Source organism: Marmota flaviventris, chromosome 7, assembly GCF_047511675.1.
Source record: "Marmota flaviventris isolate mMarFla1 chromosome 7, mMarFla1.hap1, whole genome shotgun sequence".
NCBI lineage: Eukaryota > Metazoa > Chordata > Mammalia > Rodentia > Sciuridae > Marmota > Marmota flaviventris.
In genome coordinates, this window is record NC_092504.1 from 84506858 (window position 1) to 84521968 (window position 15111).

The following is a 15111-nucleotide window of genomic DNA, read 5'->3' on the forward strand; positions in this document are numbered from 1 at the left end:
TTTTCATCTATTCATCAGCAATTTGTACTTCCCCCTTTGACAAGTGTAAAGTTCATATCTTTTGCCCATTTATTGATTGGAATACTTGTTCTTTTGTTGTTAATTTTTTTGAGTTCCTTATACATTCTGGATATTAAGCCTATCAGGTTAATAGCTGGCAAGGATTTTCTCCCATTCTGTATATTGTCTCGTCACTCTGTTAATTGTTTCTTTTGCTCTGTAGAAGCTGTATATATATATTACCATCATTACCGTCTATTTTCCTAAAAAATCACATGATTTCATTCTTTATGGCTGAATAATTCTCCAACATGTATATATATTATGTTTTCTTTACAAATCTTTGTTGTAAAGATTTTAAGCACTTTTTCATCTATTCATTTGTACATCGGCAATTTGTACTTCCCCCTTTGACATATATATATGTTTTATATATAATTTTATTTTATTTATTTATTTTATGTGGTGCTGAGGATTGAACCCAGTGCCTCATACGTGCTAGGCAAACGCTGTCCCACTGAACCACAACTCCAGCCCCTGTGCAGAACTGTTTAATTTGATGTAATCTCATTCATTAATTCTTTCTTTTATTTTCTGAGCTATTGGATTTGATTCAGGAAATGGTTTGCCTATGCTTCTATTTTAAAGTATTTCTTCTTTGTTTTCCTCTAGTACTTTCAAAGTTTTTGGTCTTACATTAAGGTCTTTGATACACTTTAAGTTGATTTTTTATACAGGGTGAGAGATAGGATCTATTTTCAGTTTTTTACATATGGATATCCAGTCATTTTAGTACTATTTATGGAAGAGGCTGTCTTTTCTCCAATATATATTTTTGGTAACTTTGTTGAGAGTCTGATGGCTAGAGAGGGCCTGGGTTTACTTCTGGGACCTTGATTCTATTGCACTGATGTGTTGGTTTTGTGCAAGTACCATGGAAGGGTATAGAAGTGCTACTGAAACATGTGACTTTTTATCCTTTCAGCCTTTTGAAAGATAATAAGATAATAAATCCCCATAAAAGAATATATTAACAACTCCTTTTCTCCTCCTCCTCCTCCTCCTCGTTCTCCTTCTCCTTCTTTTTAAAGGAGTGCTAGGGATTGAACTCTACCACAGAGCTATGCCCCCCCAGCCCTTGTTCATTTCTTTTTGACAAAATTGTTCTTAATATGTGTCATCAAAATGGATAAGATGTTCCCAGCATGGTGGCACATGCCTGTAATCTCAGCTACTTTGGAGGCTGAGACAAGAGGATTGCGAGTTCAAAGCCAGTCTCAGCAAAGCTGAGGTGTTAAGCAACTCAGTGAGACCCTGTCTCTAAATAAAATACAAAACAGGGCTGGGGATGTGCCCCCTGAGTTCAATCCCTGGTACCAAAAAACAAGCAAACAAACAAACAAATGTATAGGATGTGCCTAATAAGCAGTTTTGACATGTCTCTTTTAGAGTTTAATTCTCCTACTCTTTTCCCTCTTCTCTTTGGCTCACACATTTCCACTTCCTATCAAACATTGTTTCATTCCCACACCCCCCTCTCCTTACACACACATACATACACACTTCTTTTCTCATGCTATCATAATATCTATGATAAAGCAATGTTAATTTTTGGAAATGAAAAGAATTTATTTAAAATGTATGATATTTTATATGTTGTGTAAGTTTTCAAGATTCTTTGACATGTTAGAGTATTTAATATATTAAAAATATATTAAAAAATATATCAGAAAAAAAGTTGAGTTTTTGGGAATTCTCATACTCCTAATATGAAGTGGAAAATTAAAATTTTTGAGGGATTTAGGAAGTATATAGAAAGACAAATGTGACTATTCCTGACTCAACTTTTGACCTTGTATTTATGTCCTCAAAGTTATAACATCACATTTTAAATGGACACTCAGAATGGATTTCCCATTTTGTGAAAATAGTTTTTTCTGGGCATTGCTTTTCTTGCTGTAGTCACAATACTATTTTCTCTCTTTTCTTGTGCTTTCCATGTTACTTACCTTGACAAACCAGTTCATATGCCAGAAGGTATTTGGGGAGTAATTTGCTGATGTATATATTTTAGGGCAGTCATATGTTGAGTAAGCACAAATCTGTAGAATCACCCAACTGTAGATTTTGGTCCTAGTCTGACCAACTGCTAGTTGTTAACCTGGAAGTTTCTCTAATGTCTCCAAGTCTGTGTTCATTCATTTATAAAAACCAGTGGAAAGATCCTCATGGTCCTTGTATATACTGCATAAAATAACTCTTGCAAAAATTATTTGCATTGTGCCTGACACAATAAGCACTATAATTGTATTATATCTTTTAACACCTTAAATGAAATTAAGTATTAAAATAAAGAGGAATCTTTTATCATAACTAAGTAAAACTTTCTTTTCTAAGATCCTGCAAGAGCCATGGTCCTTTCTATTCCCTTTTTTGTGGAGCTAATACTTAACTAAAATTGTAGTAAAATCATACAAGAACATAGGACAGGAATACAAAGCAGTGATCCTATGATAATTTCAATACCAACCAACAAATTGATAACATGCAGGAGAGAAAAGCAAGAGAATTAGGCCATAGGTCATCTGACTTTTAGAAATATTTTAACCTAATGGGCATTGTTTTCTTCCTTTCTATGTTCTATAGTTAAAGTTCTAAAATTTTGTTTTGGTACCGGGGATTGAACCCAGGAAACTTAACCATTGAGCCATATCCCCAGCCCTTTTATTTTTTTTATTTTGACTTCGAGTCTCACTAAGTTGCTGAAGCTGGCCTCAAACTTTGGATCCTTCTGCCTCAGCATCCTGAGTCACTGAGATTATAGGCGTGTACTGCTACACCCAGTTGAAAACTCATTTATTCTTAAACTCAGTTTTACCTTTGAGCAAACTTCTCAAAAGAATGACTGCCAAGATACTTTTAGCTTGTTTTCTCACATGCATTTCTCATTATCTTCTTTAAAACTCCTCTCCAAAAAACATCCTAGGGACGACTGTAATTAGGCTAATTGTGTGCACCCATATGTGCAGCTTATGGAATAGCAGAGAGCAGTCATAGCAAGAACATGGCGCAATCTGCCTCCAGCAGGAGCAGCTCTAGAGCTCTCAGGGCTGGCCACACAAGCAGGCTTGGGCTAACAGCTGTGATGAACAGAACGGCAGAACGGCAGCCCCATAGTTCATTTGGTGTGAAAATAAATTGACAGTTATCTATAGGGAATAATTAATGTAACATTGTAGAAAAGTAAACACATTTTGCACCCTTCGAGAAACTGTTAAAATGAAAAAAAGGATGGAAGATGAAGGATCTTCTTACTGATAGCAAAGACTTGGTGAGAAACAGATGTCAGTGACTGTGTAAAACTGTGCTGCAGAGGGTTTGGAGAGTTCATCAACTCTGACAATAGAGTGGAAGAGTTAAAAATTATACATGGAAACCAACCCATCCTCAGGGTAACTGTGAAGATGATATCACATAGTTCAGTTAATAATGTGAAAATTTGTGATGATCCCATGTAATTCTGTTTTGCCAGTTTCCTAAGTTAAAAATAAAAACGTTTGAAAAAAGTAGGGAGGGTAATAAGAAAGGAAGGAATAAAGGAAGTTGTAGCTGGGTGTGGTGGTGCGCTGTAATCCCAACATCTTGGGAGACTTAGGCAGGTGGATCACAAGCTCAAAGCCAGCCTCAGCAACTTAGCGAGACCCTGGCTGAATTTTTTTTTTTTAAAGGTAGTAGTTCAGGGTAAAGTTCCACTAGGTTCAATCTTCTGTACTGGAAAAAAATAATTAAATAAAGGAAAAAAGGCAAATATGTATATAATAATTCCAAGTAAGCATGAGGCTGATTTTTCTACATTGGTACTATAATTTATTCATTATTAATCTCACATGCTCTAATGTCTGGTTCGACACATCAGATTATTTTGGAATGGTGTGATACAAAAGGAGTGAACTCAGACATATGGTTTGTTTTAAACCATTATCACATGAGTGCATCCATATGTGTACCTTATGGCACCTAGTTGCTTTTGTATTATATGTTTGATCATCAGGATTGTATCTTTGAACAACTCATGACTTGATTAAACACCAATTCATTTCTAAATGCTTATCATTAATAAGTATCATTAAGCTAGTGGGAAGTTAAACTAAGATAATTTTATTTCTGATACAGACACACATTAGTACTGCTTCAAATTGCATCTGAAATATCCTGCTCAGATCATCTCTACAACTTTCTGTTCTGCTGAAGCGTGTTGACACATGCCTATAAGACCAGTTTTCTGGAGAGCTGAGAGCTGGAGGATTGCAAATTTGAGGCCTGTTTCAGTCCCATATTTTTCAACCTTTAGCGAGACCTTGTCTCAAAATAAATAAAATAAAAGGGCTAGGGATGTAACCCAGTGGTAAAGCACCCCTGAGTGTAATCCCTGGTATTGAACAAACAAACAAAACAACTTTCTTATCTGAACACCTTTACTTCCACTGGAAGATATTTTTCTTCTTTGAGACAGTGGAATAAATTAGGGGAGATTTCCTTTTGTACACATGTGAATTTTACTCTTCATCTTAACGTGGATAACGTGGAAACCTGCCTGATTTTCTAGAATAATTGTGTGAGTTCTTTAAGTAGTCATATCATTATTTGAATTCATTCAACCATCAACTCTCTTTGGCATCTCTGAATCTGTGTCATTCAAAAAAAGCTAAGGAGTTATTAGCCATGACATGGCTTTCTTTACAATGCTAACTAATCATGAGTCCAACATATATTATCACATCAGGGCTTTTATTTTCTTCAGTAGTGTGATTTTCAGCAAAGGTAGTAGGCATCTATGATATGAGCAAATTGGAGAATGCACGCAATTCAAATTACAAGAGAACTTCTTGTATGCCAATCATTTTATTTCAGGCATAAATAGGTTTATTGAGCTTGGTGAAAAATCTGGTATAGTAAACATTCAAAAATGACTTTATGAAAGATCATCTACTGTGTGGTGCCATGATTCATAAAATATGGTTCTCCTTTGGTAGTATTGATGAGAAGGAAATTCTGTATACTGAAGAAGGAAAAGGTGTTTGCTTTAGTTAATACAGATAAAATATGCTGCATACATGAATTCAAGGGTGATTCTATGACAAACTAACAAGATAAGGAAGAGGAAAGTGGAGTGAGTTCACATTTCATGGCACTAAAGTGTGAGATAGAGTCTAGATTTGAGACTGAACTGCATGGGCCACATTCCCTGTTGATGACTCCTCTCAAGTTGATGATTGTGAAAACCTACATTTTACAAAGAATTATCTACAATGTGGAGTGAAGCAAAAGTCTCTTTGTGTACCTTTGAGAAATTTCTGGAGAGGATATCAGAAAAAACTTTATAATGGGCCATCAATGAGATCCAAAGGAGATGGAACTGGATTATAAAGAATTGAAATTGTACTAAGTGTATGAGCTTGGGAATTTACTTGGTACTATAGACTTCCTGTCTAGATGACTCTAATTTTGTGTTATAACCTAAGTGTTCTTTTGAGTACACATAATAGCTTAAATTATTAGTGTTTTAAATTCAGAAGAATGATACATTGGTTTCAGCTAGAGTTATCAGCGCAAATGAGTCTAGTTCATTGGAAAATTTATATGCATTTTAGGAACCAGTAGATTATTTCATCAGTGAAGTTCCAATTGTACACTTTTTTTAGCTAGTGACTTGGTATGAGTTTTAATGATTTGCGTAGAGAAGCAATATACTAACTGTGTTCTGACAGGTTGGCTAGGAAGTACTATGTAGAAATTCCAGGACAAATGGGAAGTAGGGAGAGGGAGACCAGTTACTAGACTTACAGTGATCCGACTTGCTATCCCTTCTATAATGATCAAGGCATGACTTGGCAAACACTTGGACCAGGGAATGGCAAGGAAGTGGGAGAAGTGCTAGAACTTGGTAATTTTGAATATGTGTTATAACAATCGTTAACATTTATATTGTATTTATCTGGCAATATGTGGATTCTTTTACGGTATCATTTCATCACAACCATTTTAAGAAGTATAGGTTCTAATACCATTATAAGTTAAATAATTTTCTTAAGCTCTCATAGTTAACAATTATCAGAACTAAAATTCAAACCTGGAATCTGAACTCACGCCACACAGAGGATACGGGCTTATCAGAGGCTAAAATAAAAAGTGATGTTAGTATTTCTAGATAGAACACAGATGCCCATGAGGAGACTGGATTAATGTTGTTCCTTGGCATAAGTATAATGCAATCTTTCTCTTTTTCCTTTTTGTCATTTTTTTTAGTGAGACTTCATGACAGCATATCGGAAGAGGGCTTCCATTACTTGGTGTTTGATTTGTAAGTACTTATTATATGGTGGGTCTTTTTTTTTTTGCTATTATTTTAATTGAACAAGGTTTTTATTATTATACAGTTTAAATTAATGTCTACTATAATACTTTTAAATGTTTTTCAAATAACATTCAACTCTAATTCTTTTGAAAAGAGGTGACTACCCAGTAGAATTTTATTTAAATTAATCTTCATAAGCAAAAGTTTAAAGTCTTTCCCTTTGCATTTTCCATTGTGATATCACATGTAATTTTTGGTTTTACCTTGGGGTACAAAACTAGCTGACAAGAGCAAAATTTTCAATTGATTTTTTAAAAAGTGTTTGTGGGATTTATCAAATGTAAAAAGAAGACTCAAAGAAGAAACTGGGATTATCAAGGTTGATTTAAATTAATCAGGATTTTAAAACCAAGGTTATAACAATAAGGATAAAGGGAAAATATTGATTCCTGGAAGAATAAGGTTAAACAGGTCACACATTTTAACTGGCTGGTAGGAGTTTAATAAGAACACACTTTCTGAAAATCAGTTTGTGATTCTATTTATCAAGAGATCTAAAAATGTCCATATCATTTGGCATAGTAATTTCACTTTGAGAAGAGTACATGGAAAATATAACCTAAATCCAGGTCAAGTTTTATGCTGAAAGATGTTCATTGATTCCATCCTCTAAAGGAGGGAGGAACAGAAAAGAAATAAGACAAATTAATAACAGAAATAAGTATATAATTATAGTACATTCATACAATGGACTGCTGTCTAACATTTTAATGTTATATTTGCAGGAGTTTTGGGATATAGCTAAGAAAAATTATTTCAAATAATATGAGTCTATATCAATGTTATTTCTCTTTGGATGTGTTAAAGATTTTTCCTTTGTCCTTGGTTTTCAGATGTTTGACTATTATGTGTCTTGGCATGTATTTCTTAAGAATTTATATTTGAGTTTAACCTCTTAAATATGGGTTTATGACTGCAAACTTTTTATACATTGCCTTCTTGAATACTTACTTTCTCAACACAACTTCTTTGTCCTTACTTTTAAAACTCTGATGAAATGAATGTTGGATTTTGTTGTTATAGTTGTAGTCTCATAGGTTTCTGAGGCTCTGTCCATGTGTCTCTCCTGGTACACTTTCCTCTGTTCAGATTGGATCATTTATGTTGTTCTTTCTTCAAGTTTGATTGAATCTTTCTTCTGTTTTTCCATTCTGCTATTGAACCTATCTATTCAGATTTTTTATTTCAATTATTATATTTTTTAGTTCTATAATAATTTCCTTTTGGTTCTTCTTTGCTAATACTTTTTTTCCCCACATTTGTTTCAACTGTGTTCATGGTTGCTCATGAAAGCTATCTTTTTCTTCTTTTTTTTTCAAAAATGCTAAGGATTTAACCCAGAGTCTCACACATACTAAGCAAGCACTTTCCACTGGGCGATAACCTTAGCCCTATGAAAGCATTTTTATTTGGCTGATTTAAAATCCTTGTCAGATAATTCCAATAGCATTGTCATCTTGGTTTTGTTGTCTACTGATTGTCTTCTCATTCAAATTTAGATTTCCTGGTTCTTTGAGTGATTTTGGATTATATCCTGGACATTTGGGCATTATTTTATAGAATTCTATATTTAATTAAATCTTCTTTTTAGCAAGCCTTTTCTGATTCCACACCAGCAGGATTAAAGAGGTGTTACCTTATTACTGATTCATAATGATGACACCCAAGTAGTTCCCTATTCTGCTTTAACTAACACCCCTTGGGTGTGTCTCCTTATAGCAAAGGAATTGTTTGTTTGCTTAACCACTAAGCAACATACCCTGCCCTTTTTAAATTTTTTTATTTTAAGACAGGGTTTCACTAAGTTACTCAGGGCCTTGCTAAGTTGGTGAGGCTGGATTTGAACTCTTATGATCCTCCTGCCTCAGTCTCCTAAGCCACTGTTTTTATAGGCATGCACCACCATGCCTAGTCTTGTTATTTCTTAATAGATTTAATCACTCAGATATCCTTTGTTATGTAAATCAAGGTATAGTGTTGTAAACTGAGATATGTACTTCAGGCTGTGATGAATGTTGGATTGAAAACACTTATGCTAATTCTCACTACTGAGTACTATAATCTGAATTTGATTTGATCACAGCTCTGTCTGGGTAGGAACAACTATCTTTTTTATATCATTTCCTGGGAGCATGTGAATTAGAATAAAAAAAAGGGAGATTAACAAGGTAAAGCACACTAAATTTTTATTAATTTTTTTTTCTGTGGGAGTTAATAGAAAAGAAGTGAAACTCAAAGAAGCAGTTAGATTCAGGGACTTATATACCCTTTTATTGAAGGAACAAACATGGACTTCAAAAGACTAAACAATAGAGAAATGCTAGATGCTGTGACAGATGCCAGTACTTCCAGCTGCTTGGAATGATGAGGCAGGATGATCACAAGTTTGGAGCCAGCCTGGGCAACTTAGTGAGACCCTGTCTCAAAAGAAAATAAAAAGGGATGGGAATGTAGTTCAGTGGTAGAGCACTTGCCTAGCATATTGAGACTGTCGGTTCAAATCCTAGTACAGAGAGGAAAGAAAGGAAAAAAGGGAGGGAGGTAGGGAGGGAGGGAGGGAAGGAAGGAAGGAAGGAAGGAAGGAAGGTAGGTAGGTCGCTTTATATGTAAATTCATCTTGCTATCAAATCCATGTTCTGTGAAAGTCCTCCTTACTGGTACAGGGATGTGGGGTGGGGTAGAGAGGGAATGCCTTCCTCAGAGAGAAATTTGTTTCCTGATAAGGCAGATAAGGGGCAGGCAGAGAACTCTTCAGCATCTGTTGATTCTCAGTTACCTCTAGCTCTAAATAATCCCTATGCCAAAGTGGCATATTTGGGGTGGCATATTCTGATTCTCTTCTGCTGCAAGAAGCACTGCAGTATTAGGTCAAATGCTCTGCCATGCCCCTTTCCTACAGTCATCAAACGATTTATATCTATCCTTTGTATTTTATGGATTTCTATATTTCTTACTAAATTAAGGGAATATTAAGAATTACATAGTAGAATGTATTTTCTTATGCATGATTTTTCAACTTCAATATAATTGGTGAAGAACGTATAAAGAAAGCAGTTTACATGAAAGCAAAATAATACAGGGAATTATGTCTATAACAGTGATGATTGTTTGTGGTAAGTGTGAAGAGACCTCTAAGGTTAAAATTTTACATAAAACCATGGTAATTTGAAATATACTATGTCAGGCAGCTGAATCTTTGCATCTAGAATGAAGAGCTCAGACCTCTCTTGAATTATTTTTTAGTAAAGTTTAAGATGTGGGTTTCTGTAGTTCTCTTCAAAATGCTTTGTCAGTAAATGATTAGTGACCTGGTTAAACACTGGGTGTTCAATCAAACACCCAGCCTTAGAGGCAGTTGAAAAGCAATGTTTAAAGGACTGAGTTTTAACAGTTACAAAGAGAGTATAAATAAATTATAAATAAATATATTATTCCTCAAAATTCTGTCATCAAGTAAGAGGACCTCTAAGTAGCTCTAGAAAAACAAATATTTTAAATATAGTTTAGAAAATGATGGTCTTAAAGAATGAAATACTCATGGGAAAATCAGAAGACACTTAGCCAATCAGTTTCAAGATAAAGCATCTACTTGAATTCCTAAAGAAGGAATGTGCCCTGTGCTCCTCATTCTGAACTGGTTTTGGCAGTGTGGTACTTGTGCATACTTTCCCCTGGAATGTCAACTATTCTGAATCTAATGGGAAGTTCTATTTTTATTAGGTGCATTTAGTCATCTTCTAATGGAATACTTTTCACTTTGTAAAAAGCAAAACAAAGAAGGACATGAGTTCTATGGAAAAAAAATAGTTTCTTCTTGCTGTTTTAAAGGTATATATTTTATTCAGATATTTCACTACCATTTCCAACTAGAAAGTGTTTGTTCTACTTTTTTTTGCAAATAGAGTTGGAATCAGTGGGAAAGGCCTGCATGAAAGCAAAGACATCTTCACATCACATAATGAACTGCCCTGCCTTGTTGAATCATCCTAGGGTATATGTCTAGCAGGGGATGTGAATTTATTTGAAAACTAAGGAAAGACCAGAAAGTCCAGAAATGGAGTGAGATTATAGTCCCAAAGGAAGAAGCCTTCAGGCAAACTTTTGGCCTTTGGCAGGTGAGGCAGATCCTGTTCATTTCAAGGGCTGATGAGAAACAGTGCTTTGACAAGGCAGTTACCTGAATATATATGTGTTGGCATGGAAAACCCATTTTCCCACTGCACATCTTAGGATCATTGGGTGGGGTCCTGTAAATTAGACTGAAAGAAGAAGGTTTAAAAAGAGAGAGAGAGAAAACAAACAAAACACAGAAGTATATTAACATGTTCATCATGTACATCACATACAGGAGTCACCCAAAGGAGTCAGGGAGAACTTGGGCTTATCTAGCATCTTTACAAAAGAAGGATACATTTTTAGGGAAGTGACAAAACAAAGGAAAAGTTTACTGGCAGAAAATTATGGAAAGGTCACTACAAGAGGGGAACTAATAGAAGATTAGGGCTGGTGTTAGTAAGTGGTGTCCTGTAGATTCCTGTGGTGCAAGGTCTAGGTTTTCCTTAGTGATCAAAATATGTTCTCACTAGGTGGGACAACTTGACAAATTTATGTCTTTCTTTTGGGCAAAAAGGGAAGACAGAGACTTCTCAGTATGCATTTTTTTTTTCTCAGTTGCCTTCATCTGAAAATGATTCTTATGAAAAAGTGGCATATTTTGGGGTGGTATGTTTTGCCATCCTTCACTGGTGACATGCATTTCCAGAATCTGCATGTCAGAGATCTGTACTATGTGTATATTGATTGAGTACATATAATGAAATATAGATTTATCACAGCACTCTCTAAGCAATAGGGTAAATGTATAAGAGAATGGCACAGGTTGGACTCATGTAATCTCCATAGGGAACTAATGTGGGTAGGTTAAAATAAGGTTTATTTAAAAGTGTGCTGAAAATGACAACTTAATTTTCAACCTCAAAGATACCCAGGGCTACCCATTTAACATTATCGTTTCCCTAAGTCCATTTTTCTTACATAATAGATGTCTGTGGGACTAGATGAAAAATGTGTCAGACGTCTTTCAAATCCTTTTTGTTTTGTGAGGCCAGGCTGCTATTCTCATCAATTTGAGGTTTCTGATAGCATTAATGGAGCTCCTGATGTCATTTCTTAAGATTTCTTAAGACTCTAAGCTATTAGAGAAAAATGCATTTATTACATCTAATGTACAAAAAACCATTTTCCCCCTAGCATAAACACCTCTTGGTACATGAAGTACTTCCTTTTTTTCTGTGTTTTAAAATGTCTGTGTTCATGTCCCCAGATTAGAAATTTTCATCAAATATATAACTGGTGTTACTAAACGTTTTAGGAAAAAAGCAGGGATTTTCAGCATTTTAAAATAAATGCCTCATTTTGAAAAATACAGAAAGGAATACTTTAAGAGAATGTGATGTGTTGTATCTCACTTCCCCATTTTATCATATTTATATTGGCCTGGTCCTTATTATTAGGAAAGTATTTATTTTGCATATGGAATTATAATATTAAAAACACCCTTTCAAACCACATTCCTTTGTACTAGGGAGCTGTTACTTTTATTAGTAATATCATGACTAAAGAGTAAGTCAAGGGAAGAAGCTCCATGATTGAGTGCGTGCCTTGCATTATATGCATAAAGTCTGGGTTCAATCCCCAGTACTATTTAAAAAAAAAAAAAAGAGTAAGTGAAGCACCATCCACATTTCAGACCACATAGTTGGGAAAGTAGACTAGATGGTTTTTAAAAGTTTATGGTATAAGCCTAATACATAAAAGCTCAAAGAGTTACACGGGAGTTTGGGAGAGATAGTTAACATTCATTCATTCAGGACTGTGAGGAAACAGAAGAGAAGTGGAGGCAGACATAGTCTTGTCCTTGAAAATATTCCTTCTTTCAACAAATACATACTTAGGATACACTTAGTCTGTCAGGCACTTCAGATAAACTGATTTGAAAGGAAGGGAAACAATAATTTCTACCTTTAAAAAGTGATCTTATACCCATGATGCTAATGGCTTTCTTTCATCTACTAGTATATTTTGTTGCATGACCAACAAGTTGACAATATTTACAAAACACACAGAGATGATTTGCTGATGTGGATCCCCCGCCCCATTACTGTTTTCATTTTACTAAATACCTTTTATGTATTATTCACAACAAATTTTACCCCACTTGACACCTACCTAGCATAATATTTCATTTGATGTATATCACTATAACAGTGTGTATTCCAAGCAGTTTAAAAATATTTTCCCACTCAGATCAAAATATGAAGACGTAATATTGAAAGTTAATTGTCCTATCAGTGTATTGTTAAACAGAACTTGAGAACAAGTCCATAGCTTAAACTTCTGTTGAAAAGATTGAAGAATAAATCAATAAATTACAATTTAGTACAACTGCATTGTGCTGATATTGTGCTGTGCACATGGGTAGAAGCAAAGAAAGATTTAGAGTAGAGGTGGATAGCCTATCTAGAAGTTACTGAAGAAATAATAATAGTAAAAACAAAAAAAAAATAAAAAGAAAGAAAAGCCTGACATGGTGGTGCACACCTAGAATCCCAGCTACTGGGGAGGATGAAGCAGCAGGATCGCAAATTGGGAGCCAACCTGGGAAATTTAGCAAACTTCTCTCTTAAGATGAAAAATAAAAAGGCTGAGAATGTAGCTTAGCAGTGGAGAGCCCCTGGCTCAATCCGTGGTAACTAACACACACATGAACTAAAACATAATCCCTTGGAAAATACATTTTAGAACAAAGGTAAGCCTATGAATCTTGTTTTTAGTTGGCAATTTCTGTGCAAGGAACAATTGTATTTAAAATGAAGTAACAAGGCTGTTATTTAAAATATCTGTAAATATATTGCATTTCTTGTTTGTTTTTAGAAAGCAACTGTTTGAATCTAAACATCTGGGGTATTTTAAAAATGGAATTTAATGTTCATTATAACGATGATCTATGAATGTAGAACTCTAGTAAATCTCTGGAAAAAAAGGGGTTTCACAGTTATTATACTAAATGATTTCTTTATTCTTTTAATTGGAAAATTAACAAAATAGTTAATGGTTTTGTTATATTTTTGAGGAAGAACATGTTAAATGACCATGCTATTCTGTCTTCTTAATAGCAATACTTCTTAATAGAAATACTCATGTGTTTGGTTCTTTTTCTGAGTGGAAGGCTAACTACATGATTAACTTCTTGTTCCTTGACCTGCTCCATGTTGGCAAAAATCCCACTACCCACCTGCTTGAAAGTTAATGAGAACTTTCAGTTTGTGTAAGCTTGTCCCAGGAGGACTCCACTTTATACCCTACAGAAGGAGAGGGGCTTTTCATGATGAGTACCATTCGAGGTCATTTGCAGAATTGTCAGGATAATTGTCCCAAATTCCAGAAAGCCTATTTCTGTTTTGTTTGTTCACTTTAGTAACATTTGATCCTTGATGTGAATAAAGATTTCTTCCTGATAATTACCCTAATAATAATTTAAATTCTGTAATGTAAATCTGAATATTTTAAATGTCAGTTGGTAATCATTTTCATTTTAATGAAGTAGAAGAAAATGTTATGGAAGACATTGTCTTTTCTCCATTAAACTGCCTTTCCTATTTTGCCAAAAATCAATTGACTGTATTTATGTGAGTGTATTTCTAAATTTCATTCCATTCCGTGGATCTGTCTTGAGTTTTTCTTAGCTCTTATTACACGGTCTTGCTTATTGGCTCTACAGTAAGTGTTGAAGTTGGGTAGGGTCAGTCTACTGAATTTGTTGTTTTCATTCAATATTTCATTGGTTATTCTGGATCTTTTGACTCTCCACATAAATTTTGAATCATTTTGTTTGTATTGGAAAAATATCTTGAAAAGATTATGATTGGGATTGAATTGCATTGAATCTGTAGATCAAGTTGAGAAGGACTGACATCTTGATGCTATTGAGTCTTCCTATTCATGGATATGTAATTACTCTCCATTTTCTTAGTTATTTGATATCTTTCATCAGAGTTTTGTGGTTTCCTTGTATAGATCTTATACATATTTTGTTATATTTGTTACCTAAGTATTTCATTTTTAAGAATGCTAAATAAATGGCAATGTGTTTTGTATTTCAAATTCAATTTTTCATTGGTGATATATTAAAAAGTGGTTAAATTTGTATATAAATCTTATATCCTGAAACTTTACTATACTACCTTGATAATTCCAGGAGATATTTTGTTGTTGACTCTTTTTGGAATTTGTCCAGAGATGATCATTGTCATTTGTGAACAATGACAACTTATTCCTTCCCATTCTATTTGCCTTTTATTTCCTTTGCTTATCTCATTGTATTAGCTAGTATGATGTTGAAAAGAAGCTATGAGTGGAGATATAATTGCCTTGTCACTTTTGTGGGAACTATCATCTTTTAGTTTCTTATAACTGTTCTTTTTCAAAATGAGAACAATCAATTCTCTAATCTATAGGGAATGATAATCCTGAGTGGGTGTTGAATTTGTGAAGTTCTGTTTTCTGCATCAACTGATATTATCAGATGATTTTCTATTTTTTCGCTATTGATATGATGGATTACATTTATTAATATTTCAAATGTTGAACCACCTGAAATAAATCTGACTCATTCATGGTGTATAATTCTTTAATTA

At 34.3% G+C, this 15111-nt stretch overlaps 1 protein-coding gene across 9 annotated transcripts in view; it reads left to right on the forward strand.

The window, feature by feature from the left end:
- Window positions 1-15111, forward strand: part of Camk2d (calcium/calmodulin dependent protein kinase II delta) — a 312829-nt gene that overhangs the window by 163195 nt on the left and 134523 nt on the right. For all 9 annotated transcript variants that reach the window (XM_071614450.1, XM_071614446.1, XM_071614444.1 and 6 more), the window contains exon 4: window positions 6307-6361. In XM_071614450.1, the coding sequence (XP_071470551.1) occupies window positions 6307-6361 (55 nt within the window). The remainder of the gene's footprint in view (window positions 1-6306; window positions 6362-15111) is intronic.